At 44.4% G+C, this 17,204-nt stretch overlaps 1 protein-coding gene across 1 annotated transcript in view; it reads left to right on the forward strand.

Moving 5' to 3' along the window:
• SH2D1B (SH2 domain containing 1B) overlaps positions 1–4,949 on the forward strand; it is a 28,246-nt gene extending 23,297 nt beyond the window's left edge. The window contains exons 3-4 of the mRNA XM_055586706.1: positions 1,927–2,092; positions 4,199–4,949. Coding sequence (XP_055442681.1) covers positions 1,927–2,092; positions 4,199–4,236 — 204 coding nt within the window. The 3' untranslated portion in view covers positions 4,237–4,949. The remainder of the gene's footprint in view (positions 1–1,926; positions 2,093–4,198) is intronic.
• The last annotated feature ends 12,255 nt before the right edge of the window (positions 4,950–17,204 follow it).

Below are 17,204 nucleotides of genomic sequence, written 5' to 3' on the forward strand. Positions count from 1 at the left end.
AGTCAACTGGCAATTTGGGGATTTTATTAATGTGTCTGGTTTACTGAGCATTAAGCAGAAAAAAACCTTTTTTCTTTTGAAGTTACTTCTCTGGCAGCAAGTAGAGTATAATGAATGTCATTGAATCTTTAATTACTACTATAAGGATCCTGAAATAATCTTTCTGAATACTTGCAAAAAGGTTAAGCAGATTTTTTACTTCAAGAATTCTCAGAACCTTTGATATGCTAATATGCACTGTGACTATCGGAGGTTTGAATGTACAGTGATCCCCAGATACACACACACACAGATATAATTTTTTCTTTGAAACAAAAGACATTGTTGAGGCAATTGACACATTTTTGAATAAGATCTGTAGATTAGTAAACAGTATCACATCAAGATTAACTTCCTCATTTTAGCCTGGGTATGTAATATTCTTGTTTTTTAGGAAATAGGAAGTATTTAGGTTAAAGGGATATCATGTCAGTAACGTTCATGAATTTTTTTTAAAAAGGATAAATATATGTACATTTGTATATTTAGAAAGAGAGGATGAAAGGCAAATACAATAAAATGTTAACCTTTGGGGTGCGGGTGAAGGAGATACATGGAAATTTAAAAAACATTTTTGACTCTTTTAAAGCAACTCTTTTTAAAACATTTATTTCTTTGTTGTGCATATTTTGGAAAATTCTGGATAATTCCTTAATGCCCCATTTTGTCTCTTGTCTGGACAAAACAGAGAGGCATCCTCATCTCTTCTAACAGACACGGGGGCATTTCACGGGAAGCAGCTCTACATCAGGGCCGATGCTAGAAGCTGCCCTGGGCTGACGCGACAGCCTTTCACAGAGCCAACTTCCAGCTCAGCCTGAGTCTCTGTCCCGGAGGTTAACACACTGCAGGTCCCAGAGCTTTCCCATCACCACCCCTCTCTGCAGAGCAACACCTTGGCCCTCTGGGAACCACAGTGATCATCAAGAAACACAACTACATAAGAGCTGAGGAAGCTTTTGTGTTTTTAAATTATTTCTATAAGATTGTAGTAGAGGGACTTCCCAGGAGGTGTGGTGGTTAAGACATTGCCTTCCAACCCAAGCGGTGCAGCTGTGACCCCTGGTTGAGGAACTAAAATCCCATATGCTTCATGGCCAAAAAACCAAAACATAAAACAGAGCAATATTGTAACAAATCCAATAAAAAATTTAAAAATGGCCCACATCAAAAAAAAGTGAAAGCATTATTATTTTTTTTTAAATGACTAGAAATTTGTGCTTTGCTTATAGCTGGTAAACAGAAAACAACTGCTCATAATTTTACCTGAATCATGCTGACATTTCCATTTTCAATTTAAATCCAGGCATTTTGGTCTTATTTTCCTCTCACGGAGATTCTGAATTCAAGTATGTAGGCTTTTGTGTGTGTGTGTGTATATATATATATATATTCTTCTTTTTTTGGCTATGTGGCTTGCAAGATCTTAATTCCTTGATCAGGGATTGAACCCAGGACCACGCAGTGACAGCAGCAATTCCTAACCACTGGACCACCATCAAGTACAGAGATTGCATTTCCCATTGAAGTCCGCCTGCATCAGTCGCTTACACTCTCACATAAGCTCTTAGAGGGGTTACCCTCTACAGGGTACCTACAAGAGCTGCCCCCAAATTGCCCTAGAGGGGAACTCACTCAATACTGCAGACTGAGGTGGGGACCCTTGATTGTTAATCCTCTTTACTCACAGCAGCTCAAGCCAGAGCTCTGTTTTCAGAGGGAAGGTTTCTGTGTTTTGTGTGTGGTGTGAGCTCCCACACATGCAGTGCCAGCCACTTGTTTTGAGTTCGCTGCGCAGAGGCAGCCCTGAAACCACTGTTGTGAAAAGTGTCACCTTTCACACAGAGTTGCGTGGTGATGAGCGCTCTCCTTCCTGCGCTTTTGCAGACCGCGGAAGGCGTTAGACGACAGATCTTTCCAAACCTGAAGGAACTGATCTCCAAGTTTGAAAACCCACATCAAGGACTGATGTTTCACCTTGTAAAGCCAATAAAGAGAACCGGATCCTGCCTGAGATGGAGAAGATCGAAGATAGAGTTGGATGGTATTTATGGTAAAAACTTTCATAGCGGGGCCAGACAAGAGCCTTAGTCCCACTTCTACTACTGCCCTACTGGGTAGAATCCATACGGATAACTGCTCCTTTCTATAGTGTTAGCTCTAAAAAAGCCTCATCCTGCAAACAGCATTTTTCTATCTTGTTGGGTAGCAGTGCCTTCATGCTCCCGGTGGCGGCAAACGCACCGAGCTCTCTGTGCTCGGGCAGCCCAGGGAGAAGAGCAGTCCCGGGCATTCCGCGAGTCAACTTCAAACTCAGCCTGTGACCTTGTGCCAATCACATATTTGGGACTAGATGGCCAAACAGCAGGATTTTCAAATAAGAAAATTGCTTCAACTTCTTTCTCCAAGCGGCATCCTGTTACATTTTGCTCAATATTTGCTAAGCAGTCATTTATGTAGTTCCCCCAGGTGCTAGTGGTAAAGAACCCGCCTGCCATTGCAGGAGACGCAGGAGATGTGGGTTTGATCCCTAGGTCTGTAAGATCCCCTGGAGGAGGGCATAGCAGCTCACTCCAGTATTCTTACCTGGAAAATCCCATGGACAGAGGAGCCTGGCAGGCTACAGCCCATAGGGTCGCACGGAGTCAGACACGACTGGAGTGCCTTAGCAGGGAGCAGGGGACTAATTATTTCAGATACATCCTAAGAGTTATCAAGCCATGGTGGGAAATGAGAGTGCAGAGAATCAGTAAATCGGAGTGCACAGGATCCAGGTCATATCCCAAGCAGCTACTCTTGTGTACACTCCTTGAAATCTGTTTGCAGAAAAGAATCTAGTATCCATCAGTCACAACACAGTTCAAATTTAGCTCAGACTTCCTGAGACATTTACAGTTTAACCCTGTTTTCTCAAGGTGGGATGTATGGTTGCTGCTGCTGCTAAGTCGCTTCAGTCGCGACCGACTCTGTGTGACCCCATAGACGGCAGCCCACCAGGCTCCCCTGTCCCTGGGATTCTCCAGGCAAGAACACTGGAGTGGGTTGCCATTTCTTTCTCCAATGCATGAAAGTGAAAAGTGAAAGTGAAGTCGCTCTGTCGTGCCCGACTCTTAGCAACCCCATGGACTGTAGCCTTCCAGGCTCCTCCGTGCATGGGATTTTCCAGGCAAGAGTACTGGGGTGGGGTGTCAGGGATGTATGGTTAGAGCCCCATTAAAGGGATTTCTGTCCTCAGTGGGCAGGTGACGTAATGGGAGCAGAGTGCTAGCTAGGGAGCAAGGAGGGGAACAGAGGGTTCCAGGAAGTCTGCAGTCACCACACACCCATTGTACTCTGTCTACAGCCAAGCTGCCCTTTAGACTGCCAGAGAAAGCTTCTCACCTCCCCAGGACTAAACACAGTTTTTTAATTATGAGAAAACAGCCCTCCTCTCCCATTGTTTCTGTCTCCCTCCCCCAGGCAGAGGAGTGTGTACCCCGTCACAGAGTTGCTTGCTATAGCTGCAGCTGCAGGTGTGGTCCCCTGGCCGTTTTCTACCCTAACTTACAGAAAGAAATAAAAACACAAAGATTAAAAGGTGGGCAGAGGAGCAACCTGGGGATGGACCCATGCTGCAGTCCTTAGGCAAGCCCTGATGAGCTGCTCGGGGCGCTTGAGGGTGGTGGTAGTATGTCGTCTCAGGGATAAATAAAAGAACCACAAATCCCAAGAGGAGAACCCTTTGGAGTTTGTTCCAAAAGCTGAGCAGGAATCTCGCCATACCAGTTGTCCAAGCTCGGGCAGCCTTGGCAGAATGAGCTCCCAAATCCTCAGCTATTAAGGGGGAAGGAACTTCCTCTGAGCTGCTCATCTTCTCCCCCGCCCCCGTTCCCTTGGCCACCTCAGAACAAGCCTCAGGTGTTCTCACCCTCAGGGAGGCATGGGTTCTCTGCTGTTGAGTGGAGGCATCTGGTGCTGGAAACTGTGGTACTTGACTTATAAACAGGCCCCCTATTTTTCCAGGAGAGCTCCCTGTGGTACCCCAGCCCGTGAAGATGTCACTCTGCTGTGGCGTCAAGACCATCCTGTGCCTGGGCAGAGGGCTTCTTTCCCACGAGAGGTGTTGGTCAGGGTGACTCCTGGGTGTGAAGCCTCACGGCTGGTCTCCTTTTCTCCCCAGAGAACATTGGCAGCGACTATGTAGATGTCCTGCCTTGAAGGGATGGAGACTGGATGAAGCACTTATAGAAGAGACGGGTGACAGCTCGCCAGCGGTCCCGCTTCTCCTGCAGGTGTGGGTCTGGAAGACCAAACTCTAGGGGACAACTTAGACTCTCCTGGTCTGAGTGACTGAAGATGTTTTGTTCACCAGCCTCAGAGAAATCAGTCCCTGCCTCCCATGCATACAAAACGAGGAGCTTCAAAACCCCATTCTCCCTCCCCCTGTTCCTTCTTGGAATAGGACCGCCTGAACCTATTCCTGACTTGTTAAAGGTGCTACCACTACAGCAGCATTGACGTCTGGTCATCTTTCAACCAGGCGACCAGAGCGGGCAGGAGAGAGTGCTGGTGTCTCCTTCGGAGCCTGAGTTCCTGTCATGACGATGTGACTGCAGACAAACCGCTTCCTCTTTCTAGGCCTCTGTTCCTTCGTGGCTGGGCAGAGGACAGCCAACGCCCCTGCCTCTCTGCTGAGGCTGGTTGAGTCAGGTGGCATTGAGTGATGGACGTGGATACCGGATCTCACACTCCCAAAACAGCCAACACATTCTCTGCCCCTGCCCGTGCTGGTCTTGGTGATGGTGGGAGCCCAGACCCGCTCATGCACCCTCTCCCTCCAGCCTGGGCGACCCACCTTCTTTCTGATCTCCATCCCTGCTAAACATTGCCCTGGAGACACTTCCTCTTTGATTCTGCCTAATTTCATTTATGCACTAACCACTTTAACAGCAGCGACGTGGTTCTGCTTTGTGACACGTGTGGGGATTTTGAAGGTGTGTCATAATGCAGAACCACGTCGCTGCTGTTAAAGTGGTTGGTGCTGTTTCTGACTAGGCTTTAAAGTGTGGTTGAGTCTCCCCATGAATCCTCCACAGCACATAGAAATGCATGCTGCGCAAATCTGTGCCCCATTTAGAGGCATTCCTGACGAGGAGCCCATTCCCGAGGGGTTTGTTGCCTTGGTTCTAAGGCCCTTTGTATTTTTCTCCTAGTTCACATTTTAAATTAAGACCTGCTTAGTGTGGAATGTACCACATGCTATGCCCATTCTCTGATCCATCTTCAAACCTTAGTGATTCATTTCACCCCCCTGGCCTTATTAAAGAGAGGAGCTTGGATTTCTGGGAAACAAGAACAGACATTGTGGTTGGAATCCCAAAAGCATGAGCCATTCTGACTTCTTAAGTCACAGCAAACCATAGTAGAGAAGAAGGGAACTGCAGGAGCCACATAAGCATACTTCTGGATGGTTCAGTAAAGGACACGGGAAGCAAACCTGCTCCCCAGGGTTCGGCTCCGGGTCTTTGATTCATTCTGCATGGTACAAAGAACATGTTCCAATTATCTGGGACTGCAGCAATCCTTGGCACAGAAAACATGGTCAGTGGAAATTTTCTGAATCAATCAATATATATGAAATGTGGTCACTCATTCTGGATAGCAAAGATTTGTTTGAACTCCATACATCTCAAAATCAAGTAGAACATGATTGTTAATTCAAGACCTTTCCATTATTACTCTCATAGAAGTGATTTCCTTTTTTCCTGAGCACCTATGCATAGCACCTTACAAGGAGCTTGATCCCTGGTGGGATTTCAGCCATATTTCTCAAACGAGCAAGCCACATTTCATAGTTGATGTGGATGTCATTGCATAGTTCCCTGAAATTTAGAAGACTGTGAACAAGTCATATGAAGAACAGCTGAAAGATCTGAGTATGTGGGACTGGAAGGGGGAAGACAATAAACTACAGCAGCCGTTTCAATGTTGGCAGTGCCGTTCTGTGAAAGGGGGAACAGAAGACTCACTGGGTATGAAGCCAGACAGAAGAACTCAGAGCAGCGGCTGCGTGTTTACAGGAGGGCAGTCTTAGCCAAATGTCGGAAGAACTCAACGTAGGGAAAACCGGAGCCCGCTGGAGCTATCCTACATCCAAATAGTCCTCCGTCTTATGGGGTCCAAATGACTTAGGTACGGAGAGTTGAGTTAATCACATTATTTAATTCTTAACTCATTATCACTATCCACCCATAAAAGACACATTCATTTTTCTTCCCTTCATCCCTCATTCCCATTCCAACGGAACCAGCTCCGCACTATTTGATACATGCCCTTGTGTGTATGGGCTTCCCTGGTGGCTCAGATGGTAAAGAATCAGCCTGCAATGTTCAGGAGACCCAGGTTCAATCCCTGGATCAGGAGATCCCCTGGAGAAGGCAATGGCACCCCACTCCAGTACTCTTGCCTGGAAAACTCCATGGATGGAGGAGCCTGGTGGGCTACAGTCCACAGGGTCACAGAGAGTCAGACACGACTAAGCAACTAACACTTTTTTTCACTTTACTTACATGTATGCACTCTTGTAGAATATACAGATTTGGTTGAGACTATATATCTTTTATATTTACATACATGATATAGTGCTATTGCTCCAATTCTGTTATTACTTTTTTTCCCCTCAATATTATGATTAGTTCTATTCCTTACTGTTGAGTGTACATCTAACCCAGTGCCTCTAACTCATGCATCGTATTCCACAGCATGCACCCATCACATTTTGTTTTCTCGTCTCTCTAGAGACAGACATCTAAGTTGGTTCCAATTCCCTGCTCCTAGGAACATCACTGTAATGAACAGCCTCTCTTTATGGACATGTAAGAGGCTTCCTCTGGACTATGAGGGTGGGTCATAAAGTGTACTCAGATTTAATTATGATACAATCAAGCCTATGAAGTGCTTTTTTGCCTTATGCTTTGTGCTTTTTGATCCCTGTTTTACAAGCCCTTCCCCACTCCAAGCGTCTACTGGCATTATACTTTTACCTTCTACACTAAGCATTTTAACGATGGCAGGGACTTTTGCCTTTTTCAGTGGCATATATCCAGCGTTAGAAAAGTCCTTCACTTCTAGCAGATGCTCAATAAGCATTTGTTGAATAAAGGATGAATCTGGGGTTAACCTTTGTCCATGGTGAGAGGTAAGAATCCAGCTTTGTATTTTTCCATCTATATTGAAGTGGTTTTCAGATTTATACCTGCTTAATAATCCATTGTCCCTCCTCTGGTTTATGGTTTCTTCTTTATGTCACAACTGTTCTAAACTCTGACTTTGTAATTGTCTCTTAGGATAAGCACTCATTTTTTAAAATCATTTTAGCTATTTGTGGACCTTGATTCCTCCACATAGATTTTAGAATAAATAAGTTTCTTGAAACATCTTGCTGGAATTTTGAGTAAACTTGCAGTTGGGGGAGACTGAAATTCTTGTGATGTTTCCCATGTGGAAACATGCTACTCTAGTTATTCATGCCAGCTTTTTTGGTCTTTAATGAAATCATACATTTTCACTGTGGAAGTCCTGTATATTCTGTTAGGTTAATTCCTATTTTTAGTTGTTATAACTTTGAGTCATATATTTTGTTACATTTCTGATAGACCACGACAGTAGCAAACTGCTTATGCTTTTGTTAGATGTCTTGGTTTATCTGTTGATTCTACTGTAAATTAACCTGTAAATTCTATGTAAATGATTTTGTCAGCTACAAGTGATAGCATTTTGTTCTCCTTCCTTTCAACTCACTTATGTATTTTATTTATTTTCTATGTTTACTCGATTGGCTAGGACCTCCAGTATACATTAAATACTAATCAGAATGTGAGCATTCTTGCCTTGTTCCCATATTGTGTGAAATGCTTAGTCATTTTCTCCGCTTATGCACAATGTTTGTTGTAGCCTTTAAGATACTTTAGTTTTATCAGAAATGGTTTGAAATGTATTAAGTGATTTGCTTTTGTATCTACAGAGATAGCCACATTCCTTTAATCCTCATTCCATTATAGAGGTAAATTACATTAAATTCTTAACTTATACCATGCTTGTATTGCTTAACTTGATCATTTTACATTATTTTTAATAAACTGTTGGATTCAATAAGTTATTTCATTTAAGATTTTTGCATTAAAACTCATAAACCAAACAACTATAATTTGTTGAATCATGGTTATGCAAACCATGAAGAGTGGATGAAGCGGTCTTTATCTTTTTTCTATTTTTTCACAACAGCTTTGTAAGGAAAAGTCTATGTGTTGTTTGAAAGCTCATTAATACTCTTATAAAACTGAGTTTGAAGTTCTGGTAAAGAAGAATAGAGCATCTCTTATTACTCTGTAAATACTGGGTTAGCGAAAAGTTCATTGAGGTTTTTATGAAAACACCAGAACACTTTGGTCAAAACAGTATCTTTAATGCTCAATGGTTTATTCAATTATCTTGCCAAATTTGGTGCTCTTTGTTTTTCCAGGAATTTTATAAATTTTGTCTAAGTTTTCTAAATTATTGACATATAGTTAATACTATTATTATTTTTAAAAACATATTGTGACCGTCATTGTATCTTCTTCTTCACTCTGTATTTTATTTGCATCTAACTCTTTTTACTGATCAATTTTATGCATCTTAATTGTCCTTTTAAAGTCAGCTTTTAGTTTTAATTTGTTACTGTTTTTTAGATTGGTATTCTCTATTTCACTGACTTTTTTCATCATTTTTCAGCTTATCTGGCTTGTCTTCAATATTTATTGTTTTGTAATAAATACATTTAAAAGCTATGAATTTATCTCATAGTACTACTTGACCTGTACCCCACAAATTTTAACATGGTTTTTATTGCTGTTCAGGTCAAGGTATTTTTAATCAAAGAGAATAGTAGTTTGTAATTTTTTCAAACATGTACTTTAGTTTTCACTTAAGTATAGATTGCAAACGATACTGTATTAAATTTAACATAATTTGACTTGATTTCTGAGGCTTTGATGATTACCTGGTATATGTGAACATCCTGTGAACATTTCATTAGGAAAGAGTTGTTTTTTCTATCCATTTTAATGCTATCTTCACCAATGCCACCAATGTATTCAAGATTATAGACCATATAAGACAAATATTTTTATTTTTCATAGATGTTCTTATTTTTCTTCTATTTGACCTATCAAAGAGAAAAGTCTCTCATTTTAAACCAATATATAATAGTTTGCTGCTAAGTCACTTCAGTCGTCTCTGACTCTGTGCGACCCCACAGACGGCAGCCCACCAGGCTCCCCCGTCCCTGGGATTCTCCAGGCAAGAACACTGGAGTGGGTTGCCATTTCCTTCTCCAATGCATGAAAGCGAAAAGTAAAAGTGAAGCCACTCAGTCGTGTCCGACTCTTCGCGACCCCATGGACTGCAGCCCACCAGGCTCCTCCATCCATGGGATTTTCCAGGCAAGAGTACTGGAGTGGGGTGCCATTGCCTTATTTGATAATAGTTTAGTTTTCTAATTATAATAATTGACATATATTATATTGACATATGTATGTCTTCATAGTTCTGCTATTTTGAGGTTATATTTTTAGATATATATATTTTTAATAACTATTTTATCTTAATTTTTTTTGAAGTTTCTCTTTTTCTCATAATTTTTGCTTTTAATTCTATTTTTATCATACTTAAATTGCTATCTTGACTTTCTCTTCATCCATACTTTTCAATATATAAATTTCTATCCCTTTGCTTTTAAGTTTTTTCATATCTTTTGTGTTAACCCTGTCTTCTATAGACAAATGTTACTGGACTTAATTTTTTTCTAATTTAAGTTTTTCTCCTTTTGTTTGGTAAGTTTGATACCCTTATATTTATTAGAAATTTTCCTATTTGAATTTATTTCTGCCACTGTCATGGGCTGGATGTTTTTGGCCTCCCAAAGGCAAATGTTGAAGCTCTGACCCACAGTCTGATGGTATTTGGAGGTGGGGCCTTTGGGCAGTAACTGGGTTTAGGTAAGGTGGTGGCCTTAAAAGAGATTCAGGGCCCTTGTAAGAAGGGGAAGACCAGACTCCAGAGCTTGCTCTCTGCCTGCAAGCCCCGAGGAAGGGCCCTGTGAGGACACGGCAGGAAGGCGGCCGGAGGCCCCTCCAGAAGCTGTCCTCGCCAGAGTCTGCTGGCACCTTGACCTCAGACTTCCCACCCCGCAAGAAAGTCTAGTAAAATGTGCATTCTTTAACCCACCCAACTTATGGTATTGAATATTTTGTTACAGAAGCCTGAGCTAAGAGAAAAATCTTACTCCGTTCTTTCCATTTTCTATATATTTTGTTTTCTTTTTTTTCTCCTTTAACCCTGCTGATTGGAAAGCTCTATTAAAATTTTTTTTGGTGATGGTTATCCACAGCCTATTGAAAATGAGCATTTTTGCTTTTCTCTATAATTTTGTCACCATTGTTAATCCCATCTCATTTTCTGATCTAAAATCTGAATTATTATTATCTACTCCTTTTGAGTCCTTTACCATTTATGTAATAGTAAGATTCAGTTCAGTTCAGTTCAGTCGCTCAGTCGTGTCCGACCCTTTGCGACCCCATGAATCGCAGCACGCCAGGCCTCCCTGTCCATCACCAACTCCCGGAGTTCACTCAGACTCACATCCATTGAGTCAGTGATGCCATCCAGCCATCTCATCCTCTGTTGTCCCCTTCTCCTCCTGCCCCCAATCCCTCCTAGCATCAGAGTCTTTTCCAATGAGTCAACTCTTCGCATGAGGTAGCCAAAGTACTGGACTTTCGGCTTTAGCATCATTCCTTCCAAAGAAATCCCAGGGCTGATCTCCTTCAGAATGGACTGGTTGGATCGCCTTGCAGTCCAAGGGACTCTCAAGAGTCTTCTCCAACACCACAGTTCAAAAGCATCAATTCTTCGGTGCTCAGCCTTCTTCACAGTCCAACTCTCACATCCATACATGACCACTGGAAAACCCAAAGCCTAATCAATTATTCATCCTTACTTCTTATGTATTTACAAACACATGGAACTCTTCTGAGTTCACTTCTTTTCTTACTGGAATATTTCCTCCAAGAATATTTTCAAAGATGGTCTTTGAGAAGTAAGCCTTTGCAGTCTTACATGCTTCACAATGGGCTTCCCGTGTGCCCCAGCAGTAAAGAATCCACCTGCAAATGGGTCGAGAAGATCCCTTGGAGTAGGAAGTGGAAACCCACTCCAGTTTCCTTGCCTGGAAAATTTCCATGGAGAAAGGAGCCTGGTGAGCTACAGTCCAGGGAGTCGCAAAGAGCTGGACATGGCTGAGCGACTGAGCACACACACATACGTCAAAATAGTGTTTATACTCATTCAAATGATAGTTGAATATATAGGTTTAGTGTCCTTTTATTTCAACAATATCAAACATTAAGCCACTATTTTTTTGTATCTAGGATTCTTATTGAGATGTTTGATGTCAACCTGATTCTCCTTTACAGCCCATCTTTTTTTCTGGAAACTTTAAAGGTGGTTTCTCTTTTTGACCCTACATTTTGCTATAAATGTGTCTGAGTTTTTCCTCCTCATCCTGTTTGAAGGTCTATATGCCATTGTATTAATGGCATTCTCCTTTTTTTCTCCTATATGCCATTCTCCTTTTTTTCGAAGATTTCCTCCCCTTCTATTTTCTTTGCCCTATGGAATTCCTAGTAAAAAAAAAAAAAGTGTCATCTGTTTTATTTATCCTTTCATATACTATTTGTTGAATGATCTTAGGAAACTTACAAGCCTTTCCAAAGAGATAGTACTTACCTCATAAATGTTTTTGTCATGAAAAGCTGCTGCTTAGAGAACCTAGTTGCCAGAAACTGCAATGCCTAAACTCAGCCACAAGAGGGCAGACAACCACCAAGAAAACAGATACTGAGCTGAAGTTTTTGTTGTTTTTAGCACTGCAGAGGGACTATGGTAGCAACAAAAGGCCAAACATTCCACTCATAATACTCATCTCTCATTTGAAAGCTTAATCTCCAGTGTAACAGGATTAGTGTATGAGCCAGGCTCCCTTGAGTCTGCAATGTGAGATGCAATAGAAATACTCTGCCACTCCTGCTTGGAGTGCAATTCATAGATCATATTCATACCAACACCCTGCAGAATGGATGCTTTCCAGAGGCACCAATCAGCTCTGTCACTTACTTGTAGAGTGACTTTGGGCAAGTTGCTGAAACTATCTAAGCCTCTGGCCAGCCTCATCTAGAAAATGGGGTTAATTAGTCTTCCTGCATAGTTATTGTGGGAAATCAGAGCCCATGCCAGGACAGGTTAATATTGAAAAACTGTAGTCCTTGCTGTTTTCTCTTTGTAAAATGAGGGATTTGATGAATGGGTTTCTAAATTCCCATCCCACATGAATATTCAGTGTTTAATGAAATCACATTCATCCCTGGAGAAGGTCCAACTCAACAAGATGTTTCTGGGCCATGAGCATTTCCGGGAAAATTTTATCAGACTGGTGTGATGGAAACAGAGAAGAACCATGTGGTGATGATGCTGTCTGCTCCTGGAATCTAAAATCCTGGGCCTACAGGTCTAGCTCTATATTTTTATCAGTTGTAAGACTCAGGCAATCTGCTTAGTCATTACCTCAATCTAAGTGAAAGTGAAAGTCTCAGTAGTGTCCGACGCTTTGTGACCCATGGACCATAGCCCACCAGGCTCCTCTGTCCACAGGATTTTCCAAGCAAGAAGACTGGAGTGGGTACCCATTCCCTTCTCTAGGGACTCTTCCTGACCCAGGGATCGAACCCACATCTCCTGTGTCTCCTGCACTTCAGGCAGATTTTTTATCCACTGAGCCACTGGGGAAGCCCCAATCTCAGTTTACCCATCTATAAAATGGGGCTGAAATAACTATCTCACAAGATAACAAAGATTAATGAGATCATGTGTGTGAATTCTTTGACTGCAGTACGATTTTGTCTATACCTAAAGAACAGGCTTAGGAGGACTTCCCTTGCAGGGCTATTGAGAAAAACAAATGAGATAATGAATGTAAATTGATTAGCACAATTCCTGGAATGAAATATAATCAAGCATCAACTAATAAGAAAGCCCAGAATAGTAAAGTATGAGTTTTAAGAACGGGACCTGAGATCAGCTGGGGGAGCGGCAAAACCAGAGCTGGGGTGTGACCCTTCTCACATCAGGCTGGACGTGCGTGCCCGCTTCTGCTGGCTGCATGGTGAGGTGCCACCGGTCCAGGGGCAGAACTGATGAAGGCTTTGGATGAAGAGAAATGAGCGACACACTGGTCCACTCATCACTTCCACTTTGAAAATGGCCCCTCTCCAGCCTTCCTTGCAGCAGACATCAGAGACAGGAACCACCTGAAGGGGAGGCCCTGAGAGGAGCTGAGAGGGGTGGAGCTGGCTCAGGCCATGCCATTCAGCACTAGACTACGTGCGCGCGCGCACATGTGTTTTCCGTCACTAAGTCATGTCTAACACTGCAACCACGCGGGCTGTAGCCCACCAAGCTTCCCTGTCCATTGGCTTCTCTAAACAATAATACTGGAGTGGGTTGCCATTTCTTTCTCCAGGGGATCTTCCCAACCCAGGGATCCATGTCTCCTGCATTGGCAGGGGGATTCTTCACCACCGAGCCACCTGGGAAGCCCTGTGTGTGTGTGTGTGCACATGTATATAAAATCTCCCAAACCAGAGGACGAGTTCTTCGAGTTTAGCTCATTTCAAGGCACATCTTTATCAAGCTCCTGTGACGTGTGGGGTGCTGTGCCAGGGACCAAGGAGTTAGAGATGAAGACGACAAGGCCTGCCCTGGTGGGGTTCAGAGACTTCTGAGAGAGCCAGCAGGAGGCGGCTCCTGCTCACATCATGTGGCAAGTGCCAGCATGGTGAAAGGCAGAGGGTGCCACCCAGGAGCAGAGGATGGGCTGGGGGTGGTGTCTGGGCAGGGATCCCAGCAGAAGGGATGCCTGAGCTGAAATCTGAAGGATGAATTAACAGAGCCTGGCAAGGTCAGGGGAAAGGGAAAGGATGACGGGGGTGCCCAGTGGATGGACATTCTTGAACAAAGACACGGCAGTGATACTGAGCAGTTTGGAGTGTGGGCCCTGGGACATAGAAGCAGTAGTGGCAGATGAAGCTGGCAAGCTAGGCTGGGCAGGACTGGGGATGATCCTGACCACAGAGAACCAGGCTCGCCTTCTCCCATGGGTGTCCCAGCAGAGTCCCCAGCCTTGTCACATCTATACCACCTACATAACCACTGACTGGAGAATTAGGGGGATGTAGGGAAAGGCATGGGCACGGCTGCTGCCCATGAGCACAACCTCCTCCCTCAGCTTTATCACACGTGGGTTCACCTTCCAGCTGTCCTACACAGCCTCTCCCAAAGACCCAGCTCCTAGAAATACCACACCTTGGCCCAGCATCCAGAGAACTGACCAGGTCTGCCACAAAGACTTTCCGACAGCTCTTGACACAGAGAACCCAGGATTTTAATTGAGCAAGTGTACCAGATAACCGACTGGAGAGTTATCTCTGAACTGGAAAGTTCAGAGACCTACTGGAAGGTAGAACAAGCTTGTTCTGAGTTTTCCTATCCAGCAACTGGGCCCATCGGCTGTGGGCTTAGGATGCTGGGGGAGTACATTCCCTGGCTGAAGTTGCAGGGCTGATGGAGTTCCTGTCCCTCTATTGGCCCCGCAGTGGCCTGGACCAACTGGAACCAGGCCACAGTAACCATAGGGAGATGCTGTAAGTTCACGAGTCAGCCCATGAAGCAGGCTGAACACTTGGCTGTACTTACGTGCATGCTAAGTCTCTTCAGTCGTGTCCCACTCTTTGTGACCCTATGGACCATAGCCTGCCAGGCTCCTCTGTCCATGGGATTCTCCAGGCAAGAATCCTGGAGTGTGCCTCCTCAGGGGATCTCCCTGACCCAGGGACGGAACCTGCATCTCTTAGGTGTCTCCTGCATTGGCAGGCGGGCTCTTTACCACTAGCGCCACCTGTTGTACTTACCCACCAGCTCAAAGGGTGGGAGTTGCATAAGAACAGGAGTGTAGAGAGGTTCCTAGGCAAATACAGAGGGAACTAGAAGGCACAAGGTGGCCAAGCCCATGGTACTGGAAACCGCTAGACTGGTTAAACGGTGAAACGCAAAACAAAAGTTGCAGTTCGCTGTGAGGTGGCTTCTGGCTTTGGGTGACTTTTTTCTTTTTTGCCTTTTCCAAGAGCGAAACACTGGCAGTGTTTCCTACCCCAAAACAGACAAGATTCCTCAGGCACCTCCCATGGGAAAGTAGCCTGGTGTGTCTGAGTTGGTCCCTAAACGTTTCCCCTAGCCGGCTTCCCTGTCTGTGTGGTCAGTAACCAAGTGATTTGTTCCGTGGGTACAGCTTGCCCAGGCTCCCTTGAGCCGCACTATTTATCATGGCAGCAGCTGGAGATAAGCTGGACACAAAGAGGATTTGTGTCTCTGGGTGTCGGGCCCTAGATACGAACGCGGAGGAATTTTCTCATTAGTGAGAAGTCAGAGGAGGGGACTCCAGGCTTTCATGGCACGCCCCAGTGCAAACGGCAGCAGGGAGGAGGGCACCCTGGAGGGGAAAGTCCCCGAAGGTGCTTCACTGGCGACTGAAATGAAGGTTTCCAGAGTGGATTTCCTTGGGGGTGATGAATGACATTAAATGTTGTCTGCACTTAGGAAGCTGTTTAGAGGGAGGTGGGGATTCTTGTACGAGGGCTGAGTTTCTTTGTGTGGAATTAATTACTTGTTCCCACTCAGAAGGGAGCCACAATGGGGGTGGGGAGCTCGAGTGGTAGGCACGGCAGGGGCAATGCTGAGTGAGGCCCAGGGAACCCTGAGGGCCCAAACCTCAAAGGCAAGGAGCTATTGCCTGCAGGTGGCAAACCAAACTCGGGAGCCCTGTGCTGGTGGGGATGAGAATAGAGAAGAGACAGGGTATTGAAGCACAGATGGTTCTAGAACACTCCCAGGATTCACAGACCATGAAGGGATTCTGAATAAGTCTGAGAGCAAATTGACCAGGAAGCAGCTCTCTGAGTTTGGAGCAGTATCTGAGGTGCAATCTGGTACTAGCTACAGTCATTCCATGAAGTCTGAATCCCAATAGGAGTTCCCCGCCAGACTTCAGGAATTTAGTGGGTTTCCTGATGACCTGTGATTTGTTCATTTCCTTCAGCAATCACTACAGGCAGAGGAAAAACACTTTCAGTTGAAATGACCACCCCACCCCCGTACTTCCATTATTTAACAGCGTAGGCTAATAACACAGCCTGTTAAGTATAACAGGAAGGCAGGTTCCACGGTGCCCTCATCAACTGTGGGCCAGCATGCCTGGGCACTCAGTCGTGCCTGACTCTGCGATCCCGTGGACTGTAGCCCACCAGGCTCCTCTGTCCACTGTGGGCCTCGTGAGAGACAACCAGGGATCTCTTTTCCAGTGTTACCACTGTGCCCCAGACAGCACTTAGTACACAAAGAGGTTTGGGCATTTTACCCCAGCTTCTAGACCAAAGGCTCAGACCACAGCATTAAAGAAAATGTGACATATTCACATCCCTTTTCACACTTAAAAATTTCCTCAAAAAGTTTTTATTTTTACATTATGATTTTTCATATTTGATCTTAGCCCCAAATAATTGCTTTGCATAATAGTGGGAAAGAAAAGGCATGTGAAAGGCGCATTTCACACCTGAGTGACTGCCGAAGTCAATCCTGAAGCTACTCAATGGGAGCGGTTACCCAAACTGGAGCTTACACTTGAAGGAAAAAGTTGCTCCTGTTAAGTATTTAAAATGCCTTTTCCCATGCATGGAATACATTGGATTGGTTTTTGCGTTATTCGTACCTTCCCTGAACAATACGCTGAGCCCCTCTGCAGAGCAAGCAAGCAGAGTGAAGGCCCATTGTCTTCTTCCTCTGAGGAAGGAAGGGCAGGAGTGGAATTCAGAGCAGAAAAGACTGGAGACAGCCTCAGGCCTGGGATGCTTTTTAATTGCAGCCAGGGAGGGGTCTCAGGCCTCATCATGGGGGAGAATGACAGGGCTAGGCAGAAAGGGCCCATCCCTCCCCCTTTAGTTATGGATATGGCTTCTTTTCCTTTCTCTTCCTATCTTTTC

This window comes from Bubalus kerabau, chromosome 6 (genome assembly GCF_029407905.1).
Source record: "Bubalus kerabau isolate K-KA32 ecotype Philippines breed swamp buffalo chromosome 6, PCC_UOA_SB_1v2, whole genome shotgun sequence".
NCBI classification, from domain to species: Eukaryota; Metazoa; Chordata; class Mammalia; order Artiodactyla; family Bovidae; genus Bubalus; species Bubalus kerabau.